The sequence below is a fragment of the Lepisma saccharinum genome, chromosome 1 (genome assembly GCF_977018435.1).
Source record: "Lepisma saccharinum chromosome 1, izLepSacc3.1, whole genome shotgun sequence".
NCBI lineage: Eukaryota > Metazoa > Arthropoda > Insecta > Zygentoma > Lepismatidae > Lepisma > Lepisma saccharinum.
In genome coordinates, this window is record NC_139229.1 from 82758251 (window position 1) to 82784012 (window position 25762).

The window sequence follows — 25762 nt, forward strand, 5'->3', positions numbered from 1 at the left end:
ATAATCTCCATGCCCTAGTTTTTAAAAAGTAAATGTCTAAATATGCAGTCACCTCGAAACACACATTTATTAAGGAGGTCAATGAACCATTCAGGTTCTTCAAGGACCATTTGGAATTTTATATCGGGTTGGTTATTGGTGTTGATAATTTTTATATCAGTACTTTATTGGTACCGATAAAATTTCACATCAGCCCATCCCTGTTGAGGAGTTACAAAAATTTGTGCAATTGTAGTATTGAACTTACATTAATGAAACCAGTCCAGAATGAACGAGGAACACAAACAGTTTGTGCAGATATGTATTTTTAAGCTGAGAGTTCACATTTCTACCTTTAGGTGACAGTCACATTATCACATCACTCACAGTGTTTTGTTGAGTATTTTGGTTCCCTAGATCTCCGAACCTTACACCATGCGACTTATTTTTGTAAGGTTTGTCCCATCGATGCCACCTGATATAGCAGACATAACGGAGCGTATCATCACAGAGATAGACACTATTGTATCTATCTTGCTGATGTGTGCCATGTCACCTTTGGTGCACACATTGAACATTTGTAGGTGTAAAAGAAACTGAGTTCGTCATTTGTTCTGGAGTGGTTTCATTCACGTAAGTTTAACAGTTTACTTGCAATAAATTTTTGTAACCCCTCAGTTATTTCTAAAGCACCCGGTATATTGCTGGACAGTGAATTATGGTGTAGTTGTAATGAATTCTTGATGGTTATTTACATTGCTTTTCCTGTAAAAATAGAGCAACAGTGGAACATTGAAAGTGTCTGGCTATTTGAGAGGACAGCCCCTTTGCGTGAATTCTCTGGTTCACGTTTCCGGCTGGGGAGACTTCCAGATGCTCCAGATAGATACAGAGGACGAGCCTCTTCCCGTGGAGAGTTCCAGGACTAGTAGAGGTGAAAGGGGCTGTGATGTTGAAATGACTCCATTGGAGAAAGCAAGCAAAGTCTTAGCTGTTGCAGATCCAGAAAAGCAGGTATGTTTTTTGAGTGACGTACAGTCATGGAAGAAAGTACTTCCCCCATTGAGCTTTAATACTTATGGAGGATGTACTTATTTCCACGACTGTACATATGCTCAAGGTAAAAATCTGATTTTTGCTTCATATAACACCAGAATTTTATTTTATTTTATTTACTGCTTTTGGGATGTGCCTCTATGTACAGTCGAGACTGCTTTATATGTAACTTAGTTCTGCATAATTCTGTTTTATATGTAAATTATTGTAGGTCCCAGCAAAATACAATTTAAAAACATGTAAATTAAACCTTATTTGTACGTAATGCATTTATACTTAATTTGGTGTTATACGTACTAATTTTTTAAAAAATACAGTTGACTTGTATGTAACCAAGCTCCAATGTCCCAGAAGTGAAAGATTTGAGTTACTACTGGTCGGCCATGGAGAACAGAAAGAGGAAAAGTTACATGCTTGACCAGAAAGTAAGAATTATACAGGAAGTGGATGCTAATCCACGTAAAACTTAAATAGCTGCAGATTAACACATCACTTGTACCACACTTTGCACAGTCATTAGTAAAAGAAATGCTATTTTAGACGATTTTTTAAAATTGGGCAGTAAAACTAGTGTCTACTGATATTTAAGTATCACGGTGTTCTCCCGGGTTTGAATCCCAGCCTGGGCAATGGTGTTTGTGAGTGTCCATTCATCATATCATCACTCATCCCCATCTTCGCAATTAGCCAACAGTGGCACAAAAGCAAAGTAAAATAAACTAAATGATGAAGGTGTTCACTAATAATGTGGCAAATGTAATGTATTTAAGAATCAAACTTTTAGATTCATTAATTTACCACTGTACGACAGAAATAACCTGCATTACATACGTCTTGTTCCTCAAAATAGATACAATTACAGAATTTTAATAATTATATGTAGGCAATTGATTTTAAGGTGCATCACCTTTCCAGAAGTATAGCTGTTTTCATACCGATCGTTTGAGATATGTATTTTAGGACATGAAATCAAGTGAAATGAACACACTTTGTTGCACCTTTTCGTGAGATTAGCACATTTATTCCCCTTTTACTCCCTCTTTGATGCTTCAGTACTTTTTTCCTTCCTTTTCTTTCATTTTTTGTGTAGAAATAGGCCAGAAAAATAAATGATTTTCACTCTTCTTGAGCAGCTACGTAAAATCCTATAGTCTCATTTTGTAGAGCAGAACGAGAGCTATAAAATGGTGTAATATAATCATTGCAGCCCCAGTAGTTCCCAAGAAGTAGCAAAACCTGCGAGAGAAAACACAAACTTCAACAAAACCTATTCGGGAGAATCACAGTTGTCTATGCGGTCCACGCACATTATATATGGAAGGGGCAGAAAAAGAGAGCATTGAATAAAAACATTTTGTCAGCACCTTTTTTTTTGCACCATTTTGAAAACATTTTCAGAACCTTTTTTATCCTTTTCCCAACCATAATTTTGCACCTTAAAATCGTTTCCCTAATGATATGACATGGTATCTAAATCTTATTTGTAAGTATTTCTCAGTTATACGTATTATTTTCTCTTCATCTTGAGTTCGACTGTATTGTATTTTATTCATGCCATCAACACTTATTTACAGGAATCCTTGCAAAGTGAGAACATCCCTGACCCGATGGAAGGGGAACAGACGTGGCCAACACTCGAGGAGTTGGAGGAAGCGGAAAATGAGAGAAGGAAGAAAAAAGTGAAGAGAGTGCCAGTTGGTACGTCGGAATATCAGGCTGCTTGGATACCGGAAAGTGATGGAGGTATATATTTTCCTAATTAACAGCTGCTGTGAATATCCTAGGTCAGTGATTCTCAAAATTTTCCTCATTGTACCCTTTAGTCGTATCTAAATGTCTAATGTACCCCCACCATAGGTTTTCTCCAAATAGTAGGTATTTGGGATTTTTTTTTGCTGCCTGATTGGTGGGGCTTTCTTGATATGTTAGGGGCTTGTATCTGCGATAAAGCAAAAATTACATTTGGGATGTATGTGGAGAGATGGTAAACAAATTAACATTAGAATCCTACGTTTATTTTTTTATTTGGTGTTCCTATGTTTACAATCTTTATGATTAGTTACAGAAATAAAAACGTGGAACACATGCATGCTAAGAAGTACATAAAAACTTAAATTTTCACATATTTTTTCCAAAGTTCTTGAAAAATTAAAGTAAAGAACAAAAATAAGTGTAATAAAACTGTCAAGCACAAGTTTGGAGTTTTTATTGTAAGTCCTCAGTTTCTAGTGGGAAGGTTTCTTGATGTCTCATTGTGCACTTGAAACCTTTCAAGTGGAGATTCGGCTTCAAATTTAGTCTCTTTTGGTACTTGTCTTTTAGGTACAACATGGATGAAAAACCACTCTCACATAAGTACAGTCAACTCTCGATTCTACGACCCCGTGTATAACGACCCTCTCGAAGTAACGACCCTTTTCCTGGGAACCGTGAAAAATTTGGGAAAAAGTTAAAAAATTGAAGGAAATCGGCCGAAAAATGCATTGTTTTTTTTCACTCATTCCCTTCACGGGCGCTCTACCGCTCACAATTGGGTCTGAACTAAAAATAGACACCATTACACCATTTTGAGTGATATCCAATAGCACTTGACCTCTGCCCTCCCCTCCCTCAAGTGCACCAATGTTACCCTGCACCCGACGGCAGCTACCCAATGTGCCAGGCTTGTTTTGCCACTCTTGCTCTTGGATACGTGAGAAGAGAGGATCGAATGTGCTTCGATGTTATTTTAAATCGACGTTGACTTGTTTCCTTGTCCTAAGAGCTGCTGAAAACTTGCAGGGGAGGGAGGGGAGCAGACCGAAATGACCGCTGGACTTGCAGTCTTTGCCATGTGTATGGCACATTTCATCGATAAATACACCAGCTTGAGAGATAAGATCGCAGGAAGGTTCCAAAATACAGACGCGTTGCACCTGGAAGTCTGGCCCATCTGTCCAGCTCTGACCTAGAGTTCAGAAGGTTCCCGTGAGTGAGCAACTCTTGGCCTTGTAGCCGACAACTTCCGGTAACCACTTTAATTCAAAACGTGTTCTTTTTTCCCTGTAACACTTCATAAAAAAGCGAAACTGTTAGAGATAATAAAAACCACATAGGCCAACTAAAGATCGTCAACCCGCTTAATGCGTTGTCATCCAGGTTTCCATAAAAGTTTACTTCGATCTTACGTGCATCATAATCCCACTTCATACGTTTTCCTAATTGTGCCGATGTCGTAATATCTGCCAAAAAATTGTTCCGTTGGCTGACTGACTTCTCCCTCTTTTTCTATCAGCAAACGTGGGGGGAGGGGCGATGCCAATTGTTTCAGCCACGATTTTCTTGCTCGTGTGTGCACACGGGCTGATTACAGGCGAAGGTGGAAGAGGACCCACCCCTATTCCTTTCCTTTGACGTCTGAAATGGGGCAACCAGTTCTGGATATATTCTTGAAAACGAACAAAAACCATAAAACATGTAAAAAAAAAAAAAAAGTGCCCCCCCTTTCCCCAGCTCATTCTCCGCCACTGGTGTGCACGCAGAGGGCTGCATATCAGTCAGAATCGCTTACTAGGCCCGCCTGGCTGGTCGGGCGGGCGAGTAAAACTATATACCTGAGTTTTGACCCATCAAGCATCGAAAGCCCACGGGTAACTGGAAGGCCTTGCAAGACGAAGCTCGCTTATCTTCAGCGAACGCTCATTCCGGTTTTGCACCGTCTCCAGATACATGAGTCACGCAGTCACCGTTGCCAACTTTTAGATTCTAAACTGTTCTAGGAGCACTTAAAATGTTCATCACTTTTATCAATTTGAAATTGCAGACATTTATTCCTTGCTAGAAAACATTTGTATCGGTCACACCCAGTGGCGGCGATTGGGTTCCAAAACTAAGGGGTCAAGGTGCAAAGGGGGGGGGGGCAAGGACAGTTTAATTTCCCTTTATACATGAGGTTAGCGTGGTGCAAAAGTTTCAAAAAGTCGGGGGGGAAGCAACTGCACTCTCTAGGCCCCTCCCCTAATTACCGCCACTGCTGACACCTGTAAAGGAGTACGAACCAAGTTTTGTAAAAAAGTGCCATCGTAAATATTTTGGACTTTGTGTTACTGGTGGTTGTTCTACATTATACTTTTGCGGGGGGGGGGGGGTGCTCCCCTATAGCGCAGTGGTAGTGTCGTCGCCTTGTAATCAAGGGGTACCGGGTTCGATACCCGGTGGAGGCACATGGTGGTTTGGATCCCACTTTAAACTGTAGGTCCAGTCCCGATTAGCCTTATTGTGCATAAATTGACCAAATAAATGTATCAATCAATCAAACAGATTTTCTCTCTGGTGTAATTTTGCCAATTCTGATATCTACAAATTTCTTGTGTACATTATTCTGTAATTTTATTTAAAGTGATTTCAATAAGTGATTTTTAAAAAAAATAGAATTCCCCAATTTAAATTTTGATTTAAATCAAACCACCTTGCTTAACAGAAAGCTGGCTTCTGGGCAGCGAATGATACTTTTACATTAGATCTTGTCCTTTCTCGTTCAAGAATGAGATTACTGAGTCCGGTAAATTTGGGCTGAATCATGCCATTTGACACTACCTTCCAGAAGTTTTTCCTAAGTTTCAATTTTGAGAAAGTTCCGTTTTCGTGGTTGTTACTTGAAGAGTAGGAAAAAAAACAGAAGGCGGTACAGGATACAGAGAACACTGGAAGCTAGTGTAGAGCTATCAAGGAGAAGAAACTTTGCCAAAGCACTTGATTTCAGATTTAAGCACATTCCTGAAACGTAAAACTTTATCAGGATATTCTGAAGATAAATCATCTTCGTGCCCGTTACAGAGGGCAATAGCTGCATCTGTAGGAAGGAAGGAAGAACTACTAATATTATCCATACCCTTCCTCAGTTTAAAACACCGGGAGCATTTAAATGCCCCATACTTTGCTCCGTGGCAGTTTGAGGTGCTTTATCATTAACATATTAAAATCGTGTAGGCTATGCAAGGTCACGAGACAGAAGAAAAGCCAAGACAAAGCGCTTTCTATTCAAGAAAATAATAATTGGATAAAATTGTCCAAGCAATTTTTGCGTTAATGTTTCACATGAGAAATGAGAATTGTTTTGACTTTTTTGGGATCCCTTAGGCTTAGAGCTCCCGCCCGCCTCTGATTTGACGTATTCATTCAAATTATAACGTTAAACTAGAATATAAAGCCAGATAAAAAAAATGTTTTAATTTTATTGCCCAAAAAATTAGCCTTTTCTATCTTTCTCACTTCCATTTATTACGTTTTTCGTATCGACCTCATAGGACGCGAGGCCCCTATATGCGCGAGGTCCAGGGTGGTTGCCCACTTCGCTCACCCCTTGCTACGCCAATGGTTATACAACCTCAAGGCACCTGCGCCTAGCAGAAATTCAAATATTTCCATGCGTAGTGAAATATAATGGCCGTTGGCAACACTGACAGTAGTGCTCGCCGTCTACCTGCAAGAACTACATCGAGTCTCACGGGTCTTCTTAAGACCCGGGTAATAGAAAAGCCTGGCAGGCATTGATGCCTGTGCACAACTGTGACGTGAAGCTCGCTTGCGCGATTTCGAACACCTGGGCTTGACGTGCGTGTTGCATATTATTGTAGGCGCGCCTCCTTGCAGACGGGTTTTTTCCGGGTCTTGTGCAGGTCTCTATGTGCACGGCAATGTTGATAATTGCAGAATTCAGGTCCTATTTTTTTATGCTGTTGTCTGCATACGAAATATTGACCGTATTATTGTTTGTTGCATGGTAAAACGTAAAGCAAGGGTCATTTCTTTCTTCGTTCCGTCTTATTTTTCTTTTCCGCTACCTGTTGCTCGAACTTCCAGCCGGTCTCCTTGTTTTTACGCTGCACCTGGCAGCAGTGTTTTGTCTAGCATCTGCAAAGCTCTTGCTTGCTGCGCGAAGGAAAGAGTTATTGTTTTGAATCTTGCAAAGCTGTTTTGATTTGACGATTAGGCAATTTGATCTCCAGAAAGGAAAACAAGAGTTAAAACAACTTCATGTTCTGCGCCTTCTGTTCTGATAAGCAAAACTGTAAATTTAATTCGCATCAGCCTTTTCTTCAGAAGCATTCATATGAAAAAAAAAAAAAGTGTTCAATGTAGGAATGTTCGCGGAGACCGATTAAAAAGACATTATTCAAGGGGAAAACTTTTGGAGAAGTGGGTGTTTGACATCGAGAATAGTCCTAGATCCAACATTAAATTGTCGATTAACGTGAGAGTACATAACGATCTACCATTTTGATATGTGAAAATGCGCAGTTTCATAAAGCTTGTTTTAAGTTCATTTTATGCTGATGGGCTAATCGGGACTAAATATACAGTTTAAAGTGAAATTCAATTCCAAACCCGAATGATTATCGACTGCGAGCTGTTTAATGACGTGTCCTAGAATAGGCACTGGGTGAAAACAGATCGCAAGTTGCGCGTTTCCTTTTTCACGCTGGATTACAATGCAAGTCAAGGAAGGAGTTTGGACTGCTCCCTTGAATGGGGGAGGGGGGTGAATGAAGTTGGTTGAAGCAAAGAAAACGTGACCTTTTTTTTGCGATGTATTTTACACTGCCGAACCAGAACGAAATTTACATCCCTGCCTTTTTTTTTTTTTTTTTGTCTGGTGTCTATGAAAGATTGTGTTGTTTCTCCCGAGAGATCTAATCTTACCAGTTAATCTTGTAACAGACAATGCTCCAGTAGACCTGTATAAAATCCAACCTTCATTCTGCCAGATATCTCCCGACTTTTGCTGGCGCCAGTCTGACTGGTGTCAAGATTCTTCGAGTTTCGCTTGCAATAAGCGATATATTGTTTTCCTTTCCATAGGTCTCAGTGCAAATGGGTTTCTCATGAACTTGAATTGTAAGAATTTCCTGGGAGAGCAACGACGGTGCACAATTGAAAGAAAGTAACATTATTTTAAATCCTTTTCTATGAAAACGTTTTCATGTTCTATTTTCCTTCTCACAACACGCATCATGTGCATAACAGGTTGTATAACTACTAGGATACATGGTGTTACCATCCCCTAGGCATCTTTATATCCGTTTGAGCTCCGTTTAAGCTGAAAATTGGTGCAAATTCCAATAACGACCCCTTCGAAACAACGATCCTTTTCCCGGGAACTGTGAAAGGTCGTTGTATCGAGAGTTGACTGTATGTAGTGGAGAAGGGGATCAAAAACTTTATTGCGCCGTCAGCTATATGAGCAAAGAGAGACTTCGAACGAGTATTTTATTTCAAAACATATGAATGAAGTGACAAAATCAGCCTTGTTTTCCTGTTGAGTGTTAATGCTATCTACACACTTGCAGCAAAAAAGTTGTCTTGTGGGTATTATCAACATTTTTCTTCCAATCTGAAAGCGTATCCCCTACATGTCATTCGTGTATCGCTGAGGGTAAGCATACTACAGATTGAGAACTGTCCTAGTATGACCAATCAGCATTGGGCATACATGCCCACACACAAATAACCACAGGCCAACCTAAGTACAAGGGCCATTAGGTTGGCATCAGGGAAAGCTTATGAAAGCTATTTTCCCAGAAACTTATACCCCCCACCCCCAATTAGAATCATGGGTCATGTTTACCAACCATTGTTAGGCTAACAGTAGCCATTTTGGAGAACAAAAACCATGTGCTCCAAATCACATGTTTACTAAATCTTTTATTCTTTACTGAAAATCAGAGATAACACTCACCCATAGGTAAAATCATGCCTAATTTATTAAAAGTAAACTCATTTGCAATTATCTGGCATAATTAAGCCAGAAAAGCTGAAAAAACACTTTTGTTTATACTTTTTAAGCAATTGATAACTCTGCCATCTGGTGGGAGAAAGTGGCAATTCTCCCAAAGACAAGGAAAGATCTCAAAGGACTCCAGCTGGCCAATGAGAAGCTGTCAAGGCTGTGACTTCACAGAGGAGACTTTCAGATGGCCTATTGTGTTCTGAGCTTGCTAGTCAAGCTCACTTGTATTACAGACCCACCTGAGAGCAGGTCAGCTTGGAAGTTGCTGGTAAAATCCAGTGTGTGAATGGCCACCTGTGCCAGCAACAAAGGATACATAAAGGGAAAAGGGATCTAAGGTCCTGTTACAGTAAACACAGGCCTAAGTGTGTGTGACCAAATGGGATATTGTGTCCTCAAGTGCATTTAAGGATCCCAGTGAAAATTCAGCAAAATAGCGAGTTTTGTGTCCCACATCCCATGTGGAAATCCAGACCACATGGTCGGCAGAACTGACGCCATAGAAGCATCCATAGGATATCAGAGAATATCCAAGTTGTTCTTAGCCATCCATCCAAGAAAAGCCAGGAAAACTCATTTATCACCCCCCAAAGCCTTTGTTATACCAAGGAAGCACATAATATTAAATTTTTAGTGTGGTGTACCACAAAATTGTCCATGTGTCGGGATGTGGCGAGAAAGAGTGAAATAGTGTGTGTAAGGCCCCAGGTATGATTGATATAGTGTGAAAACGGCTGATATGTAAGTACAAAATCTTTTGTATATCTTTTTTGTGTCTTGTACAGTGAAGTGCTCATGTTTGGTGGCAGCTATGCCACAAGCGATGTTCTTTTCAATGAATAAATATGTCGTTTAAAGGTGTCTGACCTTCTATCATTTTAGTGAATCATAAGCCTATTAAGCCCTCCTCTAGTTACCGATTATTAAAGTTAGGCTAAAGTTCGTCTGTTGCTTAACAGATATCTCAGGGGATATCTGTTACTATACGGAACACCACACGTGGAATAGGGTCTGCGTGTGGCCGCGTAAAGCGTGGTTCTCTTTTGTTTTTGCTGTTTTTGATATATTATATATTTAAAGTTAACCTTTTGTAAAACCAACTTTAAAGCAACATAATATAAACAAGCACCAAAACCATCCCCTTTTACGAGATTATGAGACTCAGAGGTAGCAGATTCACTACAATGGATACAAGGTCAAAGTCACTAGAACGGCCAGCCGGCCATATGTCATCCCCCAGTGGTAGTGGGACTCCCAACTAGCCTTAATTATAGCCATGCTCAAAGACCAAGGGCAAAAGATTGACAATCAGGGACAAAAAATTGATAGTCAAGGGCAAAAGATTGACAATCAGGGGCAAAAAATTGATTGTCAGGGACAAGAGCTTGACAGTCAGGGAAGGGAAATCATTCAGGCATCAGCAGAGATGCATAGGAAACTGGAGGCTGTTCGTATGGAGTTCCAGGCTAGACTGGACTCCATCCACAACGTAACGACAAAAAACTTCCGAAGCATTGGTTAGGTCGGTATCGTTAAATACCGACAGGATCAGTAACGTAGAAATCAGATGTAACGAGCTGGAAAAACAGGCCAGTAGGGACTATGTCCAGCTATCTGAATAAGTTAGTGAATTGAGGGAAATAGTGCAAGGGGTAAATGGCACAGACAACCAGACCACCGTAGCACAACTCCTAGGCAGGTTAGATGCCCTGGAGGACACTTGCAGGGAAATTGCCCGCAGTGATAGTGCCATCGCCATAGAAGATAGAATTCTTGAGCGAATGAGGAGGGAGATGCAGAACTGTATGGTTGAAGAACCTAGTTCGCACAATAGCATCTCCGAGGGTCAGAGTGTTCCGCAGCCCACCCTTCCGCTATTAGACAATAGTGAGGAGGATCGGGCAACCGAACAGGCTAAAGATAGTGCAGCCCTCACGAAAATTTTGGCGTGCCTAGAGGGGTTGGAGAGGTACATTACTAAATCACCTGCTCCGGTAAACCCATGCACCAAGCCAAGTCCTCACCCAAGTAAAGAGTCTGCCGTCGGAGCCACCAACCACTTGCACAAGCTTCCCGAAGTCACTAGCAGAGGTCCAATGTCAGATCATAGTAGTGGGTATTCCTCCCCCCAAAGGTACCATGTTTCACAACTTCTCGGAATCCTCATCCGGAGGTTCGGACACAGAATTCCGAAGCCAACGGAAAAGGAAAAACCGAAGAAGGGGTAAAAGTGCACCCAGGGTTAGGTTCGCAGACCTAAAACAACTGCCCACGTTTAGAGGTCAGGGAAATAATCTGGCCTCTGATTTTCTACAAGAATTTGAGAGGGATCTTGATCTTCTAGAAATAGATCTAGAAGATGCCCTTAAAATAGTGTCGTATAGTCTGCGGGACGAGGCACGCCAGTTGTTCGAAAGGAACGAACACAAGTTCCGGTCGTATGTGAACTTTAAGAAACAGTTCCTGAAGTATTTTCAAGGTGATGGGTGGAGGGCTTCCTCATTATCAAAAGCCCTTAATGGCAAATATAACCCTAACCTACATAGATCAATGCATAAATATTTTTGGAAACAGGTGAAGATGTTTAGACTGGCCTTACCAGAAATTGCAGATCACCAGATTTTTACACATGTCATCCAACAGCTGCCACGTAGCTTAAGGGATCAGCTGGTCCTAGCCCCCTTTACCTCTTTACAGGCAGTGGCCAATTCCATACTCAGGTATGAAAGTGTACAGGTGCCACAAAACCCTGAGAGGGATAGCACAAGGCATGCACGACTTCCATATGGGAGAACCACCCCTCACGTCAACCAGACGTACGTGAGTTGGGGGAAGGATGACTCAAGTGGTCCATCAGATCCCGATAAAGCATACAGTAACCAGTACAGGCATAGGGATAAGAATAGGTTTAAGGAACCCATCAGCGGGGAAAAAAGGTAAAGGACCAAGAAAGGGTATAGAACCCCAGGGTAGGAGTTTGTTAAGACCTCTCGAGTCCACAGAGCATATAGCTGAGGTGCATTCCGAAAGCCACAGTCAGGGAAACTAGATAGGCAACGTCCTGAAGTGGGGAGGGGCGATGCCGAACCTAGATTAAGCCCACCATGTTCAACACAGTGTAATCATCATCCAATCATTAAGGCTCATCAAGCCATTGGAGATTCAGTGTTGTCTAGGCTAGCTCAAAACAAGTTTGGTTACCCAGTCCAAAGGGACCATGACGGTAGATACCATGTAGGACTATGTAAGTCGGGACAATCCTCTAGCCAGCTGCTCAGTGAACTCCGTCGTACTAAAAGTGTGCATGATAAAGTAGTGTTGATGATTACAACAAATGACATGCTCCGAGGGGAAGACAGCGACCGAGTGCTGCGGAACCTCGAGTGCATAGTAGGGGTTCTTAAGAGGAAAGGTGCCAAGAAGATAATCATTCTGACACCTCCACCAATTCCCAGACTAGCTAAGGAAAATAGAGCTAAGTTCTGGGCAGGGTATGATTCTCTCCTAGGTAAAATTACCTCACTGGAGAACAAAGGTAATATAAGAGTGCTTGATGTTTCTTCCAAGTTTACTCACCAGGGTCAAGAATTAAATATGTCCTTATTTGAGGAAACCATGGGGTATGGCAGTTACAAAAGGCATGACCTGGTTCACCTCAGTCCCAGGGGCATGGACGTGATTCTCAAGGCATTAGATGAGGTATGGTGGTTTACCCAGCAACAGCCAGAGACCAACAAACGTCAGTCACCTCAACAATGGGAGGATGTAGACGCCATAATGCCATACACCCCACCCACGGGAAACTAGCCAATGCTGCTCTCGTAGGGGGTGATGGTGGCGAAGGTGACGTAAAACCCTCCAGATTAGTAAATGTATCATTCCTTAACTTAGACGACTACGAGTCTATAGAAAAGGAACTGGTAAGGGATAATTGTAACAGTGTAGTACCCATTAATAATTTCTATTAGTCAAGTAACATGTAATATTTTTAATGTTATACATTGTGTCAATGATAGAAATATAAGTAATCAACATGTAAATAACATGAAGCTATGGAGATGTAGTCCCAAAGTATACAACCTGTACATCGACAAGCTCAAACTGTTACATCCTGATTTAGCATCCAAAGTGCCTCAAAAATGCTAAGCAAAGTTGTGGATGGGGTTCAGCTCTGTCTGAATACAGAACAACAGTTGTAAATAGTATATGGGACCTATATTTCATTTTTGTGCATTTTATATACCTTCAATGTTCTAATATATCCTATATTTAGAGTATTTCACATTTATGTTGTCCTATTTGAGGGTATGCTAAGAAATATATCTCAGAGCTAAAAAATGCCAAAACAAAAGTAGTAAACATCTCCACTACCACCATGTTTGAGTAGGCCAAAGGTAAATGTCGACACAACCAAGGTACAGCCAAAGCCAAACATGGGAATTCACCACCAACACAGCCAAATTGTGTAAGTAATGGGGCAAGTGATAGTGTGCAGTGACCCATCACAAGTGTGCCACCATCCCAAAACACACAGGCTTAGGGGTGAAGAGCGATACATCGCAAGCAAGATGTTGGGAACTATCCACCATGCCCCCTGAGGCACAGGAAGCATGGGGAGTGTCCGAATAGTGGTTGTCACCCCCCAAGATTACTGAGCGGAAATTAACAACCATGAAAACCAGGACATACCCATAGTGCGCATTGTGTAAGTGCGCATAGACAAGTGATATCCAAACCTACGTATAAAGAAAGTCCAATGTCTGTATGCAGACTTAGGTACACAAGTACAGTGTTCAAGGGCTTCTTTTTATAAATGTCTCTCTTTGGACTAAGTGCTGAAAGGGTAGAGTAATCCATTCCCTTCAAGGCGAAGAGAACAAACAGTCTTACAAATTACATACGGTGACCAAAGTATCTTATATATATATATGTGTACATCTATATAAATTCTTTATCATAATGGGTAGTCATGACTCGAGACACCCAAGAACTTTCATAGGGATAGGAATGGAACAGGAGGCAGAAACTCTGTCCTCAATGTATTACAAATATTTTTAATATGTATATTTCCAAGAGTGCATCAATGTAGATGTATATTTCAAGTATGGTAACTTTCAACATGTCTATTACAGTAGTATATTAATGTCAATATGCAAGATCATTTCAAGTGTTTCTTTTAACAGCATATGGGTAATTTTGCCTTAGAATATGCTGTTAGGAAGGTTAAAGAAACTAAAGAAGGACTAAAATTAAATGGTGTGACTCGGTTGTTAGCATATGCAGATGATGTAGACTTACTGGGGGATGATGTGAATACAATTAAGAATGATGCTAAAATATTTTTCAAAACTGCTAAAGAGATAGGTTTGGAAGTTAACAAAGAGAAAACTAAATATATGCTTACAGGCCAAAACCAAGTGTTAGGTAATAATCAAAATCTAATTATTGATAACAACTCGTTTGAACCAGTTTCCAAATTCAAATACTTAGGAGTAATATTAATTTATTTCTCTCCACCCATGCAATTATATACATACATACATACATACACACACTTTATATATAGTCTAGTGTGGTTGGGATTGTCTTGTGTAGTAGTTGTGCTGTCTAGTGTGTTTGTGTTTATCTTGTGTAGTAGTAATGCTGTCGAATGTGTTTCTGTTTGTCTTGTGTAGTATCGGTGGTGTGTATGTATGTGTCTTGTGTTGTAATTGTGCTGTCTAGTATGTTTGTCTTGCCTTGCGTAGTAGTTGTGTTGTCTAATTTGTTTGTGTTTGTCTTGTGTAGTAGTTGTGGTGTGTAGTTTGTTTGTGTTTATATTGTGTAGTAGTTATGGGGTGTTTGTGTTTATATTGTGTTATAGTTGTGATGTGTTTGTGTGTGTCTTGTGTAGTAGTTGTGCTATCTAATGTGTTTGTGTTCATCTTGTGCAGTAATTGTGCTGTCTAATGTGTTTGTGTTTATCTTGTGGAGTAGTTCCTCCATTCATATTGGGGGTTAGGCATAGAGCTGACAACTCTGCACTGTAAAAAGCCATGTCAAGAATCAGCAATGTAAGGCCATGGATGTTCCCAAGGTAAAATATTCCGGAGGTAAAATAGTCCCCCGTTCGGATCTCCGGGTGGGGACTACTTTGGGAGGTCCCTGGACTAAGGATAAGATCTACATTAGGAATAAGGATATTAAATTAGGCACCTGGAATGTTCTGAGCCTTTACCGGCCTGGGGCATTTCAGTGTACAGTTATTGAGATACTTAAGTATAAATTAGATGTAGTAGCTGTCCAGGAAGTTAGGTGGCCAGGAGAAGGGAATTGTAAAACTAAAAATTATACTTTTTTCTATGGTGGTACTGAAAATCATAATTTTGGAACAGGCTTTTTTATAAATAATAGAATTATCTCGGCTCTTAAAACAGTAGAATTTATTAATGATAGGATATCATATGCAGTTTTACAGGGTAGGTGGTGTAAAATTATTTTAATAAACATACATGCACCAACGGAAGATAAAGATGATAATACTAAAGATGATTTTTATACAGAGTTAGAACAGGTCTTTGATAAATTTTCTCAGTATGATATGAAAATTCTGTTAGGTGACTGTAATGCACAGATTGGCAAAGAGGAGACATTTAAACCTACGATTGGTAAAGAAAGTCTTCATGAATTAAGTAATGATAATGGCATAAGATTGATTACTTTTGCAACCTCAAAGAATTTAATTGTGAAAAGTACCACTTTTAAACATAAAGATATCCATAAATATACCTGGTCTTCTCCAGATGGTAAAACTCATAATCAGATAGATCATATTCTCATTGATAAGAGAAGACATACTAGTATAATTGACGTTCGTACACATAGAGGTGCGGACTGTGCCAGTGACCATTATTTAGTAATTGCTAAATTAAGAGAAAGACTCTCAGTGTTAAATCATAAGCAACAAAATCTAAAAGTTCTAAAATTTGATACAGGAAAGTTTACTGATGAAAGAATTAAGGAAGATTACCAAATTAAACTGTCAAATAGATTTGATATTTTGCAGGATTTAAATGATGATGAAAATATAAATGAAATAGACGTAAATAAGAATTGGGAGCACATACGTAATGCAATAGAATCAGCAGCTAAAGGAAGTATAGGATACCATAAACCGAGAAAAAGTAAGCCATGGTTTGATAATGAATGTCATAATCTAATAGAAATAAGAAATGAGGCTAGACTTAGGTGGTTAAATAACTCTGATGATACAAATCTAAACAATTATAATAGAATAAAGCGAGAAGTTAACCGAACGTTTAGAAGTAAAAAAAGAGATTACTTGAAAAGCAAAATTAACGAAATTGAAACAAACAGCAAAAATAAAAATATCAGAGATTTATATAAAGGTGTAAATGAGTTTAGAAAGGGGTGGCAACCTAAAGTAAACTTGATAAAAGATAAAGACTGTGATTTTCTTGCTGACCGAAGCGATATTCTAAATAGATGGAAGAACTACTTTAATGACCTTTTAAATGTCCATGTAGGAGATAAATCAGTAGTGAATGAAGTACACACAGCAGAACCTTTAGTTCCAGAACCTAACTTGACTGAAGTTAAAGATGCTATTAAAAGGCTAAAGAATAACAAAGCACCTGGCATTGATTTAATACCAGCTGAAGTTAATTAAATATGGTGGAAATTCATTAATCTGTCAAATTCATAAATTAATTTGTTTAATATGGAATAAAGAAGAAATCCCTCAACAGTGGAAAGAATCCATAATTGTCCCTGTGTTTAAAAAAGGTGATAAAATGAACTGCAATAATTACCGTGGAATTTCTCTACTCTCAACAACATATAAAATATTATCTAACATTCTTTTAACAAGACTAACCCCATATGCAAATGAAATTATAGGTGATTATCAATGTGGATTTAAACGTAACAGATCAACAACAGATCAAATTTTTCACATCAGACAGACACTTGAAAAAAAAGTGGGAATATAATCAAAATGTCCATCAACTATTCATTGATTTCAAAAAAGCATATGATTCGGTCAAAAGAGATAAATTCTATAATATATTAGTAGAGTTTGGAATACCTAAGAAGCTTGTTAGTATGATAAAAATATGCACCAGCGAAACAGAAAGTGAAATTCGTGTGGGTATTAATATGTCTGACAAATTTACAATTCATGATGGGTTAAAACAAGGAGATGCATTATCTCCATTGCTCTTTAATTTTGCCTTAGAATATGCTGTTAGGAAGGTAAAAGAAACTAAAGAAGGACTAAAATTAAATGGTGTGACTCAGTTGTTAGCATATGCAGATGATGTAGACTTACTGGGGGATGATGTGAATACAATTAAGAATAATGCTAAAATATTTTTCAAAACTGCTAAAGAGATAGGTTTGGAAGTTAACAAAGAGAAAACTAAATATATGCTTACAGGCCAAAACCAAGTGTTAGGTAATAATCAAAATCTAATTATTGATAACAACTCGTTTGAACCAGTTTCCAAATTCAAATACTTAGGAGTAATATTAACAAATGAAAATTATATTAAAGAGGAAATAAAAAGTAGGCTTAATTCAGGAAATGCATGTTACTTCTCTCTTCATAAACTTTTGTCTTCTCGTTTAATATCTAAGAAATTAAAAGTTAAAATATACAAAACAGTAATTTTGCCTGTAGTATTATATGGATGTGAAACTTGGTCCCTTACATTGAAAGAGGAACATAAATTGAGAGTATTTGAGAATAAAATCCTTAGGAAAATCTTTGGACCTAAAAGGGATGATGAGACAGGTGAGTGGAGAAGGTTACATAATTTAGAACTACATAATTTGTATTCATGTCCAGATATTGTTAGAATAATTAAATCAAGAAGACTTAGGTGTGCAGGCCATGTGGCACGAATGGGAGAGGAAAGAGGAGTATACAGGATTCTTGTTGGGAAACCTGATGGTAAGAGACCTGTAGGAAGGCCAAGACGAAGATGGAGGGACAACGTTGAGATGGACCTAAGGGAAATCGGTAGGGATGGAAAAGAGTATATAGATCTTGCTCAAGATAGGGAAAGATGGAAGGCCTGTGTTGCTGCAGCCATGAACCTTCGGGTTTAAGAAGGCTAGAGAGTTAGTTAGTTAGTTATGGGTAATTTAAGTTTATATAGCCGTGAAGATTTATTTTTGTGTGTGTTTGCATAATAGTGTTTAAGGTTAGTGAGGGTAAAGAAAAACGAATCGCTTCTCGAATCCTTTTTCTTTTTCCCGAGGGGCCGGGATATGTATGACCAATCAGCATTGGGCATACATGCCCACACACAAATAACCACAGGCCAACCTAAGTACAAGGGCCATTAGGTTGGCATCAGGGAAAGCTTGTGAGAGCTATTTTCCCAGAAACTTATACCCCCCACCCCCAATTAGAATCATGGGTCATGTTTACCAACCATTGTTAGGCTAACAGTAGCCATTTTGGAGAACAAAAACCATGTGCTCCAAATCACATGTTTACTAAATCTTTTATTCTTTACTGAAAATCAGAGATAACACTCACCCATAGGTAAAATCATGCCTAATTTATTAAAAGTAAACTCATTTGCAATTATCTGGCATAATTAAGCCAGAAAAGCTGAAAAAACACTTTTGTTTATACTTTTTTTTTAAGCAATTGATAACTCTGCCATCTGGTGGGAGAAAGTGGCAATTCTCCCAAAGACAAGGAAAGATCTCAAAGGACTCCAGCTGGCCAATGAGAAGCTGTCAAGGCTGTGACGTCACAGAGGAGACTTTCAGATGGCCTATTGTGTTCTGAGCTTGCTAGTCAAGCTCACTTGTATTACAGACCCACCTGAGAGCAGGTCAGCTTGGAAGTTGCTGGTGAAATCCAGTGTGTGAATGGCCACCTGTGCCAGCAACAAAGGATACATAAAGGGAAAAGGCATCTAAGGTCCTGTTACAGTAAACACAGGCCTAAGTGTGTGTGACCAAATGGGATATTGTGTCCTCAAGTGCATTTAAGGATCCCAGTGAAAATTCAGCAAAATAGCGAGTTTTGTGTCCCTCATCCCATGTGGAAATCCAGACCACATGGTCGGCAGAACTGACGCCATAGAAGCATCCATAGGATATCAGAGAATATCCAAGTTGTTCTTAGCCATCCATCCAAGAAAAGCCAGGAAAACTCATTTATCACCCCCCAAAGCCTTTGTTATACCAAGGAAGCACATAATATTAAATTTTTAGTGTGGTGTACCACAAAATTGTCCATGTGTCGGGATGTGGCGAGAAAGAGTGAAATAGTGTGTGTAAGGCCCCAGGTATGATTGATATAGTGTGAAAACGGCTGATATGTAAGTACAAAATCTTTTGTATATCTTTTTTGTGTCTTGTACAGTGAAGTGCTCATGTTTGGTGGCAGCTATGCCACAAGCGATGTTCTTTTCAATGAATAAATATGTCGTTTAAAGGTGTCTGACCTTCTATCATTTTAGTGAATCATAAGCCTATTAAGCCCTCCTCTAGTTACCGATTATTAAAGTTAGGCTAAAGTTTGTCTGTTGCTTAACAGATATCTCAGGGGATATCTGTTACTATACGGAACACCACACGTGGAATAGGGTCTGCGTGTGGCCGCGTAAAGCGTGGTTCTCTTTTGTTTTTGCTGTTTTTGATATATTATATATTTAAAGTTAACCTTTTGTAAAACCAACTTTAAAGCAACATAATACAGGGTGATTTTTTTAAAACTCATGGTTTTCTTTGTTGTGTAAAATTTGTAAATGAAGTATTATTTCCATGCGGTTTGTGGCAAATGAATAAGGAAGGATGGGAGATTTATTGGAGTATGTATACCGGTTTATATGCATCCCGGGTAATATCGCCCACGCCTCAACAAAAACAGCAAATATTCACCAGTGTACCTTTCGCATCTATATGGTCTGGGGGTTTGGATGCAGTGCGGAGGTTTAGGTTTCCTCCTGTAGATAGCACCGTTGTCATTCTCAACAATAACCAGGAAACTGCTATTCAACATGTCAAAAGGCAGCAAAAACTGCGAAACTAAGGGCGTACAAAATTACAGCTGTTCAAGAATTGAAGGATCCAGATTAAGTTAAACGTGTAGATTACTGTAATTGGTTTTTAATGTTTATTGTGCGTAATCCTGATATCCTGAAAATAACGTGGCTTACTGATGAAGCCTGGTTTCATCTCTCTGGGTATGTTTATTCTCAGAATACACGGATATGGGCAGCTGAAAATCCACATAGTGTAATCGAAATTCCGTTCCACTCACAGAAAGTTGGGGTATGGTGCGCTGACTCAGCATCACGTATAGTGGGTCCAATCTCCTTCAATGAAACAGTGAACACAGAGCGGTACAGGGCAATATTCATGGAATTTGTTGAAAGTTTGGACGACATTGAACTCACAAAGGGTTATTTACAACAGGATGGTGCTACATGCCATACATCGCATGACAGTATGGCACTGATTGAAAGTTTCTTTGCGAATAGGGTTATTTCAAAGGGATTGTGGCCTCCGAGGTCTCCAGACTTAACTTCACTTGACTTCTTTCTGTGGGGCTTCCTAAAGGGACATGTGTACACAAACAACCCTACATCTCTGGAAATGTTGAAGCAGAACATTATCACTGAAATTGCGAACATTAGCGCAGAAACACTGTCAGACAGCCCTTAACATGGAGCGGCGTGTTCGACTTTGTTTACAGGAAGGAGGTCGACACTTTCAGCACCTTCTTTAAAGGTGAGATGTTATGTCATATGTCTGTGCTATAATTTTTATGTTTTATTTATGTTTGAGTGAATACAAAAAAAAAAGAACTCATTTTCATTAATTCATTTTAGCAAAAATCCAATACTTCAATGTTATTGTTGGGTACACTGGTGAATATTTGCTGTTTTTGTTGAGACGTGGGCGATATTACCCGGGATGCATATAAACCGGTAAACATACTCCAATAAATCTCCCATCCTTCCTTATTCATTTGCCACAAACCGCATGGAAATAATACTTCATTTACAAATTTTACACAACAAAGAAAACCATGAGTTTTAAAAAAATCACCCGTTATAAACAAGCACCAAAACCATCCCCTTATACTAGGTTAACTACCAGGCACAAAGTGTCCAGTGTATATGAGTTATTTTGTATTTTTTTTACCTTTTCAGGCCAATTGCAATGCTATCAATAGGATTTGGAGGTTGATGACCTAAAAATTCTCAAAAAATGACCTAAAAATTGTAAGAATTGAAGTAAAGTGCTCCCCTGTTGTTTGCACCATGTCATGAAAGCATATAGGGGGGTGTGGAATTAGGAGCCCACTCTTTCTTGATCATGGCCAAAGGTGGGGGTGATGTGATCAGTACCAAGCCCCTGGATGTCTTTACGCTCCAGAGTTTCCTCCAAGTACCCACTTTATAGGATGGTGGGTGAACACCAGGGATCGAACCCACCTGTCTCGCATGGTAGTCAGATGCCCTAACAACTGAGCTACCATGCAAAAAAAAAAAAGATAAAAAGAAATGACCTAAAAATAGTGAATGAAAGCTTGATTTTTTGATAAATCACAACATAGTTGATATTTGGTGTTTTAAACTACTGAAGCAAATGAAAAAATAGCAATTAAGTGCTAATGTAGTTTTCTTTATTTTTACTTCAAGGTTTCTCTGTGTAAGTCATTCACCTCCTTTCAGAGAAAGCCTTGCTTGATACACAGTAGTCGGTCAGCATCTGCAAATACAGTTGTGTTCTGCGCACATCAGATTATAATTTTTTTATGTTGTGATAAAATCCAAGATTAAAGCGATTATTGTGGCTAGTAGGGGATTCTCAAAATAGACTTCACACAAAGTATTTTAAGTGCTGGAGGAAAAATAAATGTACCACAATTAATAATTTTATCCATTGCCAAACTTTCAGTTAAAAGTAATATTGTGCATTTCCATTGACCATATGACGTACTTGCTAAAAAGACCATGTCAGGAAATTTAAATGCTTAAATTATGCTAGCAAATGTATTTAAAATTCACGAAACAACAAGGGAGAAGAAAAATGAAGGAAAATGTAATAAAGATGCCAAAAAATATTTTAAAAAATTTACCTAAAAGCCAAAATGTCAAAAAATGCAAAATATAAACCATGTTTTCTGGTTCTATAATTTTTAGAAGCACTATTGGGTGGGGCCACGCAGAATGTGTCCTCGGTGACCAGCCTATGGCAGGAGTGCAACATTGTACAGTTAGAAAACTGAGGTGTGCAAGTTGAACGGCGTGTTCTGTAAATTTCTTGCACGCAAGAAGTTTTCATAAAACTTGCCCCTCTCAGGTTCATTATAAGATGGGGCATGCCATTTTGAACCTAACTGTCCAAGTACCATGAATTTCCGTCGCCATGGGAAACAGTACATCTCAACACACACTAATAACCCTTTGATTTTCCTTCAGTGTGCTTTTTTTTTCTTTTTCTTTTTTCCGTTGCCACCATGTTCACGCTGCTGAGTTGTGTCTTCAAAAAGCTATGGGTGTTAATTTCGGCTGAATATTCACAGTGACCATTGTTGTGGACGTTCACGAACATTGCGAGTCTGAGTCAGTTTGAGTTCAGCATTTTCGTAGCAAGGGCAGTGTAAAATCATTTTACTCGTGCGACACGAAGAACAGTTGTGAGACGATTCAATACAGCCCTTATTGATTGATTTGATTTATTTTACTTCACTTTTCTGCCCCTTTTGACTAATTGCGAAGATGAGGATGAGTGATGAAATTGATGAAGGGACACTTACAAACACTGATGCCCAGGTTGGGATTCAAACCCGGTACCCCTGGCATCATAGTGCATTGTGCTATACAGCTCTTATGTTCGACTGTTGTGCAATAGTGTGTGTTCCGTGAGTGTTATTTAATGATGTCACCCTCAAAACATAGCACCAGTAGTACAGGCACCAAGGTTAAAATAATACGTTCACAAGACAGAAATCTTATTTTTATAGTGTATTCTTACTTCGAGAAATTGGTATCGGAAGAAGTGCATGTTGAAACAGTTTTTTCTCCGAGTCTAGAATTTACGGTATTATAGGTGTGCATATGGTATCACATATTATAAAACAGGGTAAAATATCTACCACAGAAATCGGTGAACTCCTATTCAAATCTCCTGGGAAACATGCTAGAAAACAGAAACTACAGCAATGATGATGACCTTGCAATTCCTCTACAATAAATACCTTCAAAAACTTCTTTCAGGTACGAGTTTATATATGGTGCAGTGACATGATATTATAATCGTGTGTAAAAATATTCACTATATTATTTCACTACTCAAATATAATGTGCATGCATTATATATAAAGAAGCTGAATATTGGACACAGCGAATTCTCTGTTTCCTTTCTGCTAGCAGTTGGTTTGGCAACAGGGGAACAAAACTGTCTGTATATTAGCTGAACACATGTTCCTTCTAAAAGCATACACTGTATAACTTACGGGAAACAGACTGATATCAGGTTTTCAAGGCTCAGAAAAAAATATGATTTTTCATCAACTTCTGAGCCATAGTTATCGAACATTCTTTTGGTTAACAGTGTAGTTAAATGAAATTGTGATAATTTGTTGCAACGCCTTGATTTTTCAATGTTCTTTGAGGGGTTCAGACTACAAGTGGAGTGGTGTAACTCTATTCAAGACTGTTTTGAGAAAAAGGCACTTTTAGATAACTTAATACTAGGGATGTGACGAAGCTGAAAATTTACCGATGCCGATGTACTCGCCGATAATTTTTGGGACCGATACTGATTCCGATATTTAACCGATTCTGATACATAAGATTATTAAACAGAAATGGGATGTTATTTTCAGCATGACAAAAATAAATTTGCTATGTACATTTCTATTGCATATCATATGTATATACATATATATTCTCAAGAGATGCGAATGTACATTTACATCTACAAAATGTTATGTGAACCTTTAAGAAGAACATTGATTCTCAAGAGATTAAACATTAGTACACAAGCAGTTCTTGAAATGCAAAATGAATTCCTGTTCTGCCAGATTCAACTTCAGAAACACGAGATTTGGAAGCACTTCAGGAAATAACCTACTTCTTGTCTTATCGCAAATCTGTTCAGCAACACTGAACACTCAATCACTGAATACTGATGCAGCAGGTATGCCCAAGTATTTTCTCAGGACTTGCTTCAGGTTTGAATATTCATTTTTGAATTTCCAATACAACAGCAGATCCTGGTTCAGCAATGCACTATTTAATTTCCGATTTATAGTTAGGTTGATCCTCTGAATGAGTTTGCAATAATTTTATTACAAAAACTCTACAATAATGATGAATCATAAGCAAATTTTCAATAAATCTTACAAAACTAGAATATAAAACTTATTAGAAGGTAAAAACTCTAGTATAATCTGTACCATTTTAAATATCGGATTTTTGCCGATTCCGATGTGTCAATTTCGGCCGATTTTCATACATCTGTAATCGGCATCGGCACATCCCTACTTAATACTATGTTTAGCTGTTGGAGCACAAACATAGTGGTTCGGAGGCACATGGTGGTTTGGATCCCACTTTACACTGTTGGTCCAGTCCTGATTAGTTTTACTGTGCATAAAGTGGACTTAAAACACCAACTCAACTCAACTCTTCCAGTGAAAATAAAACATTCTGGATGTGCTCTGTAATTGTAACTTAAAATATTTTTTATAGTGTTTGTTGCTGAATTTTGGCATTCTTTAATGCCTGTTTTTATTTACAGTTTAACATGATTAGTATTTTGTATATTATTCTATACAAAATATTTGCTATTTTTGCCTATAAAATTTATTGAATTTTAAATCAAGAGAAATTTAAGTGTGTTTACAGTTTACATATTACATTTCCTTTCATTTGAGCTTCACACCATCAGTACACAATGATTTCGAGATTAATGTACTTTCGCCAAAAGTGATTGTGATATCTACAAAATCTTTATGGACATTATTCTATAAATTATTTATTTAAAGTGATTTAATCAATCTGCTGTGTTTACTTCACAGCAATAATATTTTTTAACGGTTTTATGGTTTTTCTCAATTTTAGAGGATTCGGAAGATTCGTATGAAGACATGAATTTGGAACCAGATGAAGAAACTATGTCACAGGAAGCAGTCAGTGATGCTGCATCAGAAACAGAAGAATTTGAATCTGCAAGTGTAGCAGAAACAGAAAATAATGAGAAGTATGATGAACGCATGGACTTGGATGAAGAGAAAACAGCCCTAGAAAAATTTAAAGGTCAGGAATGTTCATATTGCAGATTTATTCAAATTTTTCTTTTATGTGTGTATTGCTCACATTGTAGAATCATGTGTGTATTGCTTGCATTGTAGAACCATTTCTCTTGTAGCCTGCGGTTGTTACAAGCATAATGCCAAGTTTTTTGTTGTGACAAGATACACTTTCTTTAATCAAACTAAAAATAAATGTCCGGTGAAGGAAGCGTGTGCTCTCCTGAAACGTCACAACAAAAAAAATGTGTGAGAAATGATTTATTCAAAACGTTAGGGTGTAAATTTTTAGTAAAGTTTAGAGTTAAACTGTCAGGCTTTGGGCTTCAGCACACATTCAAGTCTCCTGGGTGAAGCATAACAACTTTTCTCCAGAGATTTCGACCTGTGTATGGAACTGGTGGCCATCCACCATCGTGAGGAAATTGGAGAGCTTCAAAGGAGTAGCGTAACCCGGTCATGAAACCCTACAACAAGGACGGTGGGTTTGTCGTGCTGACAACATGGCTCCCCATAACTAGTTGAATGAACTCGCAGCTCGGGTGAGTGAGTAGGATCAGGTGGGAGTGAGCCTGGCAGTCAGTAGGTAGGTCCAGGCCCTCGATGGCCTGTTACACCACAGATTATTATAAGTTGAGCAGTAGGATGTCATTGACCTTATTCGA

At 38.7% G+C, this 25762-nt stretch overlaps 1 protein-coding gene across 1 annotated transcript in view; it reads left to right on the forward strand.

Annotated features, from left to right (window-relative positions):
• The window catches only part of Tsr1 (Tsr1 ribosome assembly factor), a 44796-nt gene that overhangs the window by 3702 nt on the left and 15332 nt on the right, over positions 1–25762 (forward strand). The window contains exons 3-5 of the mRNA XM_083133776.1: positions 757–993; positions 2610–2778; positions 24910–25104. Of these exons, the coding sequence (XP_082989902.1) occupies positions 757–993; positions 2610–2778; positions 24910–25104 (601 nt within the window). The remainder of the gene's footprint in view (positions 1–756; positions 994–2609; positions 2779–24909; positions 25105–25762) is intronic.